A 14,687-nucleotide genomic window follows, 5' to 3' on the forward strand; every position below is an offset into this window, starting at 1 on the left:
ATTTTGAGAAACAAAGAGGTGCTCGGACTCTTTCTCTCTCTCTCGCTCTCTCTCTCTTTCTTTCTTTCTATTTCTCTCTCTCTTTCTTTCTCTGTTTCTTTCTCTCTCTCTCTCTTTTACACCCACCCATAGATAACATCTTAAATATATCTTTAATTACATACAATTAATATGACACTCAGAGCACCAATAGCCAAGTTCTTTGCTGTATTCCCAACACCTAGATCTAAGTCAGAACAGAGCAGTCTCTCTCTCTATCTATATATTATATATATATAAAATAAATGAACAAATGAATATTTACTATATCCCCTTGGGTTTCAAGTTCTAGTGCCCAACCTTACCAGTAGACTTTTTATTAATACCCCTAGGAAGAGATTTTAGTTGTATTTTAATCTTACAAACATTCTTTTCATGGAGACATTTAAACTCCTCGAACTCCCTACACATGGTTATATTTTTCCTGATGGCAAAATACTAAACGTAATGTAGGATTGAAAGAATTTTTAACAACTTGTTTCTTATTTCTCACCCAAAATACCCTAATTAAAGCATCTCATTAAAATTTTTGTATTTATCCTATATTTCTCTTACTTGGATATTATTTAATAACCAAAAGACAAGTCAGCAGGGTTAGTGACAGAACAAGATCATACCACCAAATAAAGATTTGACCTCATCCTGGATTTTTCCTTACAGATCAAATATTTTCTCTTCTCAGGCTATATTTCTGGGATGAGAATGTCCACTCTATTAAAATTCAGATTACTTGATGAACTTCAGTACCCTTCAACAGAAGTAAAATTTCATGTAGAAACACTTATTAAACAGTGGTAAGTTGGCTCTGGGTGTGGGTACATATGTACCTAAGTCTTTGAGACAGATTCAAAACCAGATCCAGTCAGTCTGCCAGAAAGTACTGATGTTCAAGGAAAAAATCTCAAGATTGTTGGAATTAGAGCCTTTCCCTCTGATAAGGCAGATGTGACACTTTAAAAGAAATCTGCTATTCTGTATTTAATCAAAGTCATAATAACAAAAATAATCAAGGACCCATGGACCTTTGTTTGAAGGATATTGGTCTGGCTATTAAAGCACCTAGTCAGCATAAAAATAGAAAACAGAGCCTTAGTCCTGCCTTTCAAATCTTGCTGGCATCCCAGATGATAAGAGAACTGATGAGTAAAGGAGGGCTAGGGAAAGTTCTGTGCCTGGTAAGCATTTTTATGAGTCAATATATTTTTAAGCTTATCTCCAAGAATAAAAACCCAGTCACTTTTCTCGTAGGGATTTGTTTTAATATGACAAAATGTAAAGGTTTGCTAAATATGGGTGTTGAGAGTATCCAGATATTTATCATTCTCTGCATTTTCTCTTTTGGAAGCATTTCATAATAAAAAAGTGATAAAAGTATCAAAACTGCAGGAACAAAGAAAACAACCAGAACACACATTTTGGAGAGTTAACAAAGGATGCTTAATTTGCCTCTGTAGTAGTGAAAAATGTAAGCCTTCTGATTCCAAGTTAGTATTTTTCAAATAATACCTGATTTCAAAATATAGATTATTTAGATGTTAAATTTGGTGACACTTTAACAAACATTACCATTAAAAGAAATCAACTTCCAGGAAATCTGAAGGTCCTCCAGTATCAACATAGTGCTGACCATTCATCATATTTAACAAGGTGTATTGGAAATAGCTGAGTACTGACCTCCCCAGGACAAATGATCCTCTTGGGACGAGGGGCCTCTTGCTGTAACTGATACACTGCCAAATATAAAAAGAGAGAATTATAATTCAAAAGCATCAGCACATACCAACATGCCTTCAAACAGTTCCACCTAACCATCTTTCAAGAACTGCAAATTTCTCAACCAAAAAACAAAGGAGATACAGACACATTTTTAGACTGAATAAAGGCAGATCGTTTACATGGAAATTAGTCACAATGACTATAAACGGGCAAAACTAATTTTTTAAAATTTTTATAAGGACAATTTAGTTTCATAATTGTTACTGGCATTGTTCACGTTATGGCTTTCTTGGAAGACTAGATAGGACTAAAATTCTGTTGACAATTTTAAAGATGAAATTCTACTTGTGAGTACCTAGGTAGTAAGATCATATAATAGGATTCCTGAATCTCAATGCTGATGTTTCTTGACATACCAGGGAAAGACGGGCATTAGAAGAGGAGTGGCATTCTCTGAAATGTTACAGTTATGGACAAAGACACAGCTGATTCTGTGGGTGAATGAAGCCCCAACTCATTTCTCTTTTCACGAGTTCCATTTTTGCCCCGCCCATCACCACGGATACTTACGTACTTGACTATTTCCCACCCATTGTCATTCCTTTTTCTTGGGCCCTTTAGGATCTTAAATAATAATAACTCTCTCATATCCTGTTTTAAAGACAGACTTTCAGGCTTGGGCATGGAGGAAAGCAGGTAATTGTATACAAAAATGTAATTTATCAGAATATTATTTGTGATTTTTCAGACTATAATGAGTGATTTTCTGCTGCTCAGCCGGTTTGATTACTTCTCTTAGAGGAAAAGCTACTCTATGCAGGTACCTTGGGGTTCTACTTCCATGGAAATAGAGGTTGAAAATAAACCTACTTGATGTTATCTTCAGAATCTTGAAGAGGGAATAATTAATGTCAAATAAATCTATGAATCGTATCATAGAATACATCTATGAAACATTAAAAATTAGATCACATAAAGTCTTCTAGAAAATGTAATAAGAGAAGCAAAAACTTATGGCTTATTCTTAGGTCTAAAAATAAAAGAAAGAAATTTTAATTGAAGGGCAGATGGTCATGTGGAAACAGGTGGAAATGATGGAATGTATTTTGTACCTATGGCTCCCCAATGCCTTCAGCTCAACATGGTTATTTTCTTACCTAATTAAGGGTAGATGACTCAGCTTCCTAACAGAGAAGAAACCATCTAACCCTCATATGGCTGTTTTAACGTGCCGCATTTCTAAGCTTAGGTTGCCCACACTAATGATGATGCCTGTGTCACTTAAGGACAACTGTAGCCACGTATCAGAGACAGGTCAGAGAAGGCTTCTTGTGCAGGAGGAAACATGAGGAAGAACTGGCAAAAAAATAGAGAAATAGTTTTGGACATTCCACTGACTCTCCCACTAGAGCCCATGCTCTCCTTAAATCACGACAGAGCCTGCATAGAATCCTTTATTCCTCTCGAATGAGCTCCAACACCAACTAACTGCTTTTCAGCAGGGTTTTGCTGTTAATGAGTGTAAAGGGAACCAAAGGGGGCAGGGGCATCCCCTAGAATCACAGAGCTTTAGAGCAATTGCAGAACCTACATCCAGAGAATCCTATCCTCTCTTCTCTTCCCATTGTCAATGCCCTCGGAAGCCAGCGGTTATATGTGGGGGGCATGGCTGGAACAGTTTTGTGAACACTGTTTTTAACGCTTCCCTTGAAGGTGGCAAAGGACGTACAGCTGTTATAAGAGAAGCATTTTAAGCGAAGCGCACCTTTGCAATTCATATCGGCAAATATTTGAACATCTGCCGTAGAACAGATACCACAGTCAGCATTATGTGGAGGCTTTGAGGATGAATGGAGGGGAAGAGAGAAGAGAAGGGAACCAGCATATCGAGTACCTGTTATGTGGCAGGAACAATGTCTTACTGAACGTTCACAAGAGCTCCGAGGACGGAACGTATCATTACCATGCTCATTTTTTATATGAGGAAATAAGTGCCCAGAGTGAAATATTTGCCCCAGAGCATCCAGCTAAAATGTATCCTTTCGATTCCAAAGCCCTGGTTTATTTTTCTATGCCTCAGGGCCTTTGCACTTGCTGTGCCCTCCACGTGGATTGCTCTTTCCCAAGATGTTCAGATGGCACTCCTCCCCCTTCATTCAGGTCTTCCCTGACTTGCCCGACTTGGTATAAAATTCCATCCCATCACTCCGCTACCTTTACACCATTTCATGTTTCTTCACAGTACTCATCACCATTAACACACTGTATTTGTTTCTTTTGTGTGCTGTCTCCCTTGACTAATGTGTAGGCTCTTTGGGGGCAGGGACTTTGTTCTTTCCACTGTGGGACGCTCAGCACCTAAAACAGTGCTTGGCACATAGCAGATGCTTAATGCATATTTGTATGCATTGACTCATGGGTCACAAGCCATTCCTTCAAGGACACTGATCCAGTGAGGGAGATGCACGTGGAGAAACAAAACCAGGAAGGGCCAAGTGCTTTAATTAAGGGCAGAGGAGGAAGCAGTTCTTTTTACTCAGGTGGTCAGGATGGCTTCCCGAGGGGAGAAGCATGGGGCTCTCCTTGAAGAGTTAGCAGGGCTTCCACAGGTAGAGAAAAGAGAGGGGGGTACAGATAGAGGAAAGAGCCCCAGCAGTAAAAGGGAATGACGTGCTGATTGGTCCATGAGAGTCCAGTGTGCTGTTGCCCCGGGGTGGGCAGATGTGGGAGGAGGCCATGTGGGACTGAACCTTGAAGGTCATGGTAGGAAGCATGGACGTTCTTCTGTCAGCAATGGGGGGACAGTGACGTGTTTTGAGCAGGGAGGTGACATGATCTGGTCTGTTTCAGAATAATGACAATAAGGATAAGACTGTTCAGAAAAATAGAAGTTCTCATTTTCTGGAGACCTACTGTGTGCCAGACACCTTATCTACATTTCCTCATTTACTCCTCCCAACCAACCTCCAAGGTAACTGTGATTCTCCACCTCAGTGACAAAGTAGTGGAGACGCCAAGCTGTGAAGAAGCTGAAGGTCACACAGATAATATGATGAAATCAAGATTTAAGGCCTGATTTCCAGGTCCCAAGGTCTATATTTTTCAGCCTCACCAGTAGTCCCTAAGGCAGATGGTGGAGCGGTCCCAAGTGGGGTTGCTTGCATTAGAATCTTCGAAGAGCTAAAATATAAATTATATAATTATAAGATACAGATTCTCAGACACCATCGTCTCTGGCGATGCTCACTCTGCCAGCCTGGCAAGGGGTCCCGAAATATGTTCTTTTTAAAGGTCTTTGGGAGATTCCAACACACAGCCAGGAGTGGGGGCCACTGCCCTTTGCTTCACTGAAGGAAGGATCGGAGGGGGATCCTTGGAGGCAGGGAAGCAAAAGAGAACTGTATTTTAGTTGTACGTAAAGGAGATCCTGAAAGTGCGAGTTAGGACAACACTAGTAGAAATGCAGATGAGGAGGTGAGCTGATTGCAGAGGAGGATGGCCAGGGCTGGAATACAAATTGAATGGAGGAAAGGGTCTTGAATGCTTGAAAGATTGAGACGCCATTAACAATCACAGAGATTACAGGAGAAGGAATGTAAGGGACAGTTCCTCTCCTGTGTCAACAGGCTAAAGCCCTTAGCTGTATCCTCTAGGTATCCTCTGAGTAAAGAGAAATATGGTCATTCACCAGTCTTACAACCGGAAATAGTCCCAGCCAGGAGTAACTTTGAGGGGGGGGGGGGTCCCTGAAAAACCCTCAAGCCAGGGGTGCCACCTCTCCTTGCTGGTCTCTGGGCAGCACACATCATTAATCAATCGTTATTTTTCAGTGAGCAGGTCTCAGGATCTACAAAATCTGCTCAGTGCTGTTCCAAGCAATAGATATTGACAAAGCCTGTTTGCCATCTGAATAATATGTCTCAATAAAGATAATGAGATGACAATCAATTGCCATGGCAGCCACAGGAAAAAATGGGGCCCTAGACTCTATCTCAGCTTCAGCCCCAGTACCTCATTTTCAAGGTTGGCTATAACGAAACAAACATGCATGAGGCCCATTTAATATAACTGAAACATGTCACATAATCTTGAAAATGTCGTTTCTTGAATTTTCTTTGTTCAACAAACCCACGCCACAAGCAAAATGCAATAACAAATGTCACTGCTTGGGTGATTCTGTGCGCTAAGGGGCGAGATGACAGACTGTGCTTCTAGGGCAATGCTCCAAATCTGTCCCCGGCACTCCCCAGCCCTGGGTCCTTGCAGCACAAGAGAGAACTCTTATTCTGGAATAAGCTGTTAGGCAGGGGGATGGGGTGGGGATGGTCACTAGGGAACGTGGAGGTAAGAGAAGGGGATTCCCTGCTCCCCAGGAAACCTGAAGCAGATTGAGAAATCAAGAACTCACTGAGAGAGTGTTTTATTTTTTTCTTCAGTAAGGAAACTCGGCTCATCCTCTGGTAACACAATCAACCCACTCCCCATGGAGGCCGAGTGAAAGCCCTGGCCTGGGTGATGCTAAGCCCAGTCCAAACCCGTCAGCTCCTAAAAGACCCTGCAGGGATGTCCTCTAACAGCCACTTATCACTTAAGAGGGCATGTGGATCCAGGAGCCGAACCTGGCCACTTGGCTGTGACACTGACCCAGTGCCACCCCGCTCACTGCCCATGTCTTCCTGGTCTTCATGGGAAAAAACTCACGGGTGTGAGTAAGAAATAGCAGGGGCTTTCAATGGCCTCTTGGCTCAGCCCCACTTCCAGGCAACTGTGTGCAGGCCTTTTCTTGCTAACAGAATGTCCAGTCTTACTGGGGATGGAGCTCTCCTCTGGTCCCATGGCACAGTGAATAGCCTGAGGATGAGGCTGTGTAGACTTGAACCAGGGGGTCTCAGGCCTAAGTGTGTATGAGAAGCACCTGTGGGGTGTGATAAACTGCAGATACCCCCACTCTTCCGATTCAGAAATCTGGCGTCAGGCTGAGGAATGGTTATTATAACTATTCTCCCCAGGTGACTCTGATGCCTGGGGCCTGTGGATCAGAATTCTGAGGTTCTAAACTCTTTAGAAAAACAGGCACAAGCTGTGACTGCCTGACCTGCTGCCCAGGAGAGTCTCCGGGGAGAGATGTTGGCCACAGCATCTGCTGCCTAATTGGCACTTGGCCTCTTAAACAATAAAATCTTTCAGAGTATACCCATGGTGGTTGGCTTTTAAACTCATCTGCTTAGTTCATAGTTCTGGCTTAAAGTTTAGAATGTGGCTTTACTTTATTTTTAAAGTAAACTTGAAAATAGCTTTTTAAAAGAATTGAAACCAAATACTTCTCAGTGATTTCACCAATGCTTTGGGGTTTGGTCTTTAGTATTAAGGACTAGATGTAGATATATGATACTTTGGGACAAGATTATTCTTACCAAATAATCAGCTCAGGAAGTGATAGCATTAGCTTCTAAGAAAGAAAGGGGAGCAGGAAAGGCAGGAACTTAAGGGACTTCATGTGGCATCATTGTTCTTTGAGTCAAGATGGAGTCTTATCCATCCTTGCAGTCCCACAGTTCAAAGCACACTGCCTGGTCTAAGGCAAAGACTTAATATGCATTTGTTGAATGAATGAATGAATGAATGAATGAATAAATTAATAAGCAATCTACTTTATAGAAAATATTTAGAGAGCTGATTTCTAAGGTTCCTTATTCTTCTAAATTTCTAAATCAGACATTCATTGGTTGCCTTCTAGGCATCCATTTCCATCTTCCCCATTTTAATGGTAATCCAAAGTTTCCAGTCACTCCTATGTAAACCCTCCTGAGTTCCAGTGGTGAGCCCTGATGGGTTTAGGGCAGTTAGTATATCTCAACTCTCTGACCACAGTGATGGAGTCAGGGTTGGGAACCCATGTCAAATAGGGCTAAGACTCAATTCTAAGACTTTTGCTTGCAGTAGACTGTCCTTCTGCCTGTTGCTCTTAAACGTGGATGTGGTAGCCCTGGTGCTATTGGTAGCTCTCTGGGGGTTACAAGAGAAAAGCCTACTAACAGTGTAGACAAACCTAGGAAAGCAGAGCCAAGAAAGGAAGAGGTACACACTGGGTTCTAGTAATGTCGTTTGAGATGCTGGACCAAGTCATGCCTGAAGCCAGTGCCTCTAGACTTTTTGCTTATGTCAATCAATGCGTTTGAGAGGAATATTCTGTTACTTGCACCTAAAAGCATTGCAATTAGCATTAAAATTTAAAAACAGCTTCTTAAAGTGGATCATTATGAGGCAGACTAATTTTCTTTTAGGAATAACGTTATAATTGGGACTAAGGCTTCATAATAAGAATCTGATATCAAATAAGTCAATATTACAGCCAACAATAGGTGATGGATGAAAGCAAAGACATACCTATATACTCCTATAATCATTGTAAATAATCAGTTTTCACACCAAGTCCTATAATATGGCAAAAATGAACTGCATCTGGTAAATGTATGAGAAATTTCAAAGTACCAAGTAAATGCCAGAGCTAGAAAATTAAGTGTGTGATGGGAAGGTATGGATTCCACAGATGATATGTTAATGAGTTTGACATCAACATGTAAAATTAATCTCTGAAAGGACGGTTTGTATTTCAAAGAGAAACAACTTGGTGATTCCTGAGGTTCAGAATGGGTTTACCAACAGGTTATTTAAAACCAAACAAATTTCATATTCTGATAGGTTTGTTGGATTTTCAGATAAGGAAAATGCTATTGTTTTAACATACTTGGATATTAACATGTATCTCATGAAGTTCTTCAAGGCCCTCAGATTTCTTCTCCTTATTTATCCTTCAAGACCCACATGCAAATTTAACCTCTTTTATAAAGTCTTCTCTAATCCCAGGAGGTAGAGGAGCAGTATACTGTTGCTTCAGTCCATTTGCATGTTAATTGGTTACATCTGTCTCCCTTTCTAGACCGTAAATTGGAGGAAAGTATGGACCACATTTTAGCTACTGTTGATTCCTAATGCTTATCCTAATGCTTATAATGTATGTCTGCTGAAAGACCAAATGAGTAGATGATAAACTCGGGAATAAGAGGGAGTAGCATGAGCTTGGTAATGATATTGTTAGATGAGTTTATAGTAGTCCAACACCCTAACTCAAAGAATTAATGGACTCAGGACAACCAAAAGAGAGTGCTTTCTCAGTAGTACCCTGTGGATCTTCGATCAACCTGTTTTCGATACTGTGGATGGCCCTGCTATTGGCATACTCCCTTCAGTTGTAGAGTTCTGCATCACTAGAGACCCTCAAATACAGCCTGGATGACTATTAGTTGAGCAGAATAAAGAGGAACTTCATATATGTCATTAGGTTTGTATTAAATGGCCTCAACTATCCCTTCTGCATCTAAAGTTTTACGATCCTAGAGCAAATTAAACACACACACACACACACAACTTGTTTAGATCAAAAAATCAAACTTAAGACCAATATACTCTGGTAAAATTGATATAGGAACATGTATTTAACAACACCTTTTCTGGTTTCCTTAGGACATAAAAGTGCTTTTAAGAGATACACTGGGTGGCCCAAGGTCTCTTAACAAAAAGCGAAATGAATTTGAGCCAGTGCCATCTTCTCGCTTTGGTAAAGCTCTCTGCGGTGGCATTCACTCAACAAATATTTATTGCGTAGTTAACGTACGCAAGGCTGTGTATAAGGCAGTGTGCAAGGAACAGTGAGTCACGGGACCCCCAATACCTCTCACTACAGATATTTTGTTGATTTACTGTCAGAGCGCTTCACACTCCATTAGGAAACAAACAAACAAAAACATCCAATTACTTAGTCATTAGCATTGCCTTTTAAAATAGAAGATCAGAATGCATAACATTAGATTGGAAGGGCCCTTAGAGAGCCAGCACAACCCCTTTATTTCACAGATGGAAGAACAGACTCATGTAATAAAGAATGAGGTGCCTCTCTATATGCTGACATAGGAAGATAAAAACAAGGTATTTGTGAAGTGAAACAAGCAAATTGAAGGACACCGGGTACAGCATAAACCCATTTTTACAAAAGGGAACAACAAACTACTAGGCATGTGTATTTTAAACACTTGGAAAGATATGCTTTCCAAAATTGACAGGCCCAGTGATTGGAAAAGAGGAGTGGAATATGGGGTGAGAGCTGGTATGCGGCCTATGGGAAATTTTTGCTCTCAGCTTTATGTATTTCTCTAACGTTTGTCTTTTATGTAGCTTTGTATTGCTTTTGTAACAAATACATACATACACAGGTATATGCATATGTGTGTGTGTCTGTGTATATGTATATACTTATCTCTATACTTATGTATACAATTTTAAATAGAAAGAAAAAAAGATTGGCAACTTGCCGGCTGTGAGTCTGGCTTGCTTCTGGGTTCCACTCTGAATGCCACTCCAAGGTTTCTCATAAAACCTCTGCCAAGTTACTGAACCCCTCTGAGCTGTGGTTTCTTTGTATGTGAAACAGGGATAAGAGTGGTACTGGTCGCTTAGGGCTGTGGTGCGATTTGCGACTTCAGGGCACAGAGCTAGCATGGTGGCTGGCACGCTGCAGGTCTCAACGGGCGGTAGAAACAAGGGCAACATCAATAATGATAGAAAGGGGCTTCCCTGGTGGCGCAGTGGTTGAGAATCTGCCTGCCAATGCAGGGGATACGGGTTCGAGCCCTGGTCTGGGAAGATCCCACGTGCTGCGGAGCAATTAGGCCCGTGAGACACAATTACTGAGCCTGCGCGTCTGGAGCCTGTGCTCCGCAACAAGAGAGGCCGCGATAGTGAGAGGCCCGCGCACCGCGATGAAGAGTGGCCCCCACTCGCCGCAACTAGAGAAAGCCCTTGCACAGAAACGAAGACCCAACACAGCCAAAAATAAAATAAATAAATAAATAAATAAAATAATGATGGAAATAATTATTCTTATTATTGCTGTCTAGAAGCAGAGCCTGAATGAGAGCCTGTTCCCCTGGCTCTCAGCACAGTGGGCTCCCCACACCACACTCCTCCCCTCTGTCACTGGAGAACTACTTAGTCAGGCGGATGATACTAAGGAAAGAGAAAACCAGCTTGAGGTGATGACAAGTGCCTGCCTTCATGAGGGGAGATGGATTGATGATCGATGATCAGATAATGATCTCTGTTTCTAAGGAGTCACCCTTAGTGACCAAACATTATCCATTGCTATCTGTTAATTTTTCTGTGGTAAATGTCATTTGATATTACAGCTTTAAGATGAACAGCCAAGTACATAATTCATGGAAGTCAACACACCCTTGTTGACCAACTGTGAAAAAAAAGGAGGAAGGAAGGATGGAAAGAAGGAAGGATGGAAAGAAGGAAGGAAGGAAGACAAGGAAAGTCCCAAAGAAAGGTAGAGAGTCAGAATGTCCATCTTTTTTTTCCCTAAGCATTTCCCTAAGCGGGTCACAGGCAGCTGGCTCTCAGAGGTCCTGGCCAGGCGACAGGGCTCTTCCAGTTCTCTCTGACCAATATCTCTCCTTAGCAGAGAAAGAGAGATTTGGGTTTGCAGTGCTGTGATGCGAGAGTTTGTGTGCACTAAATCAACAGCAAAGATTGTTCAAAAGGCAGGCCGACTAAAGACTTCTGAGGAGATTCTGATTTTAGATACTCACAGTATGATTTCCATATTGGAGGCTGGTACTCTTCAGCATCTAGAATAAAAAGAAAGAAATCAATCCGTCAGCTTGAACGTCAAACTGTCAACTTGTGTCTTCTCTGGAGGAACAACTGTCTGTCAGCAGTACTTGCCTTCTGGTCCCGGGGGGCCTCTCAGCTCGTTTACGGGACAGTTCCAGGCATGAGGGGGGAAGTGTACATGGCAACCCTTGTGGATCCAACACCACTTTCTTCATGTCACTTTACCATGACAGAATCAATTGCTTAACCATTTTCATAGAGCCCAGTAAATCAAAAAAGATTTTTAAAGCAATTAACTTGATTGTACCCTCCGGTAATCCTTTCAAACAGTATTTACTTAACTTGGCATAATAAACATATAATTTATCTCACAGACTCCAGTCAGACCTTTAGCCCATTTATTAAGACTTGAGGGCAAGACGCAAAGTGGCAAGTATGTAATATTAAATCTGTTGAAGTTGTACAACTCAACCAACTGAACTCCTAGGTCTGACAGCTGAGACACTGATGATTCAATTGGAATCGCATTATGTCCTTGAATTTACTCCAGTGTGTGACTTAGGAAATTTCCAGAAAACCTCTCAGCAATCAGTGTCAGAGTGAAAGAGTTACAACAAAATGGAGAGGACGAAATTGTTATTCATCGATCTAGAAAGCAGACAATGGAGAAAATCTGCTTGTTCAGTCAACTCAACAATCCCAGTGCTGACGGCTGAATTTATAATTTTGACGGAGTTATTAGAGCCCTCCTGAGCTCATAGCTAAGGTCTTGGTAAAACGTACTCTAGCTTAAACAGCCAGAGAGAAAAATCCTTTTCCCTGACTCATAGAATGTTAAGCTGGGGAAGCTTTAAGAGTTCTCTAATTCAGCGCTTTTTGATAAGGAAACTCTGTTTTTGTCATCCTGCACGCCTATGATATCCCACACCCATCCTTATGCTGCCCTTGTCCTTGTGAACTGTCACATACTACTTTCATGCAAAGGAACAGAAATTTTCTAATCTCATGCAGTAAGAGAGTTTGAGAATTTTTCCCCTCCTGAGAAACAAATATACTTACTATCAATAAAAAGTAACTCAAGAGTGGTGAACTTCCTCAAATCCTACTCAATTACAGTTATGTAGCTTAAATTAAGTTCTTTCACAATTCATACTTGCTTTCTGGGGCCCATCCTATCACAGAGGCAACCAAACAACTCCTAAGATAGTTTCATACAAATGCATCTGGATTCTTAGGCTTGCATTGTCAGGAACCTACCTATGGATAATCGGCCACATAGGCACACACACAAATACAGTGTATTAATAATGGTTTATGTTGTTATTCAAACCTAGTTTGCTAAATAAAAGTGAAGCTCTTAATACTTTTGTCAAAGTAGACAATGTAATAGTGAGCTTTTAACCTAAAGAAGCAATTAATTTCATCTTATATGTGACACAGACCAATTTTAATGGGTTAAGATGAGTGTTTGTTTATAATAACATTCAAATAAAATATATCATGTTGCCGAGTTTACAACAAAATTCTAGAACCATCCATACAATACCATCTCACCAGAAAAACCAGGTCCTGAATGTTAAAATATTGATGACACCTTCAAAAATATTTTTCAAAGATAAAGATCAATACACACACACACACACACACACACACACCAGACTGCATGGAAGTATGAATCCCTGAGATGTCATCTATCCAAAGCTGTCTTGTTATTTTGGATGAGATTTACTCTATAAGGTAAGTACAACCCCCAGACCAAGAAGTTGTCAAGAATATTCAGAGCCTAGAGTGCAGCTTTCTACATAGTCAGGGAAGTTCCCCCCCAAATAAATAGTCTCCTTAATGCAGGTTTTCAAACATAGTTCAGATGCTCAACTTGGATTTCCTAAGGTCTTCTTACCTAAAGTCAGAAGTTTGGATTAGATGGCCTCTCACTGTTCATTTCAGTCTTGCTCTGTGAAAAACCTAGAATTTTGATTCAGCTGAAATGCTGGCTCCTAACCTTTAAACTTTCATTTAGGCTTCCCTGCACATAAACACCTTATCCCTTTCTGGTTGCTCCTTGTTGGCAACGTCACAAAGAGGTGAAGAAAGCCATCCACAGAGACGGGAGATCACAATGCTCCCTTGCTTAAAATCCTCCAATGTCTCTCATCTGCACTTGGAATAAAATATAAACATTATACTGTGGCCTCCAAGGCCCTGTGTCCTCTGGTCCCTGCCCTCCTCTTCACTCCATTGCAGGCACTTGCCCCCTTTTCGTGTATCATCCAACCATACTGGCCTTCTCTCTCTTCCTAGAACAAGCCAAGTTCTTCTGAGCCCCTGGCATTTGCTCCTGTGGACCCTCCATGTAAGAACTCTCCTCCAATAGAGCTTTGCACAGCTGACTTGCTCTGTCATGCAGGGCTCAGCTCAAATGTCACCTCCCATGGGCCACCCCCGTCAATCCTGTGTAAAGCAGCCTTCCCCCAACCCCACTCACTCTCCTTCACAGCACTTATTACCAGCTGAAATTATTTATGGATTCGTTGGCTTGTTATTACTGGGCTCATCCCACTATTAGCCAAACTCCATACAAGCAGAAATTTTGCCTCGTTCACTTAGGTCTCATCGGCCCTTAGAAGGGTGCCTGGCATATAACAGACATTCAAACAGCATGTGTTAAATAAATGAACAAACTCTCAGGGTTCATATCTTACCTCTGACAACTATTGGCTGAATAACTTGAAGCACGTTACTCAACTTCTTTTAAGAGCCTCTCAATACTTATCTTTATAAAACAGAAAAATAAATGTACCTACCTCATAACCGATCTCTTAGGGTTACTGTGTCAATTAAATGAGATAATATATATAAAGTTCTTGGGACAGTGCCTGGCAAATAGCAAGTTCTCCATGAAGCCCCACTAATGTTGTCATTGTGCTGTTGTCACTGTTATATCACCTGGTCCTGGTTCTTCCCGGGTGAGCTCAGGCTCTTGTCTTCTCTCGCTTGGCCACAGCCAGTGACTATCTCCATTCTTGCCCCCAGAGCCTGTTACTGGAGCCTGTAACTAAGTTCCAGTGTTGTTGTCATGGAAGGTTTCTCTTTCTCATAAATGCATTCAAAGTGAGAGGCCATTTGTCATGCTTCAGTGGAACAACTATAATTACCTTGGTCTTAGGGATTCGTTTCACGAGCCACTAAAGCGCACTGTCAGGAGGCCTTGGCCAAGAGACAAGGCACAAAACATTTTTAATATGTTGACACGAACC

The 14,687-nt window shown here is 41.3% G+C and overlaps 1 protein-coding gene across 1 annotated transcript in view; it reads right to left on the reverse strand.

Annotated features, from left to right (window-relative positions):
* CHN2 (chimerin 2) overlaps positions 1-14,687 on the reverse strand; it is a 328,992-nt gene that overhangs the window by 156,880 nt on the left and 157,425 nt on the right. Inside the window, exons 2-3 of the mRNA XM_007193498.2 lie at positions 11,406-11,444; positions 1,714-1,769 (exon numbers count right to left, since the gene is read on the reverse strand). Of these exons, the coding sequence (XP_007193560.1) occupies positions 1,714-1,769; positions 11,406-11,444 (95 nt within the window). The remainder of the gene's footprint in view (positions 1-1,713; positions 1,770-11,405; positions 11,445-14,687) is intronic.

This window comes from Balaenoptera acutorostrata, chromosome 7 (assembly GCF_949987535.1).
Source record: "Balaenoptera acutorostrata chromosome 7, mBalAcu1.1, whole genome shotgun sequence".
Lineage (NCBI taxonomy): Eukaryota > Metazoa > Chordata > Mammalia > Artiodactyla > Balaenopteridae > Balaenoptera > Balaenoptera acutorostrata.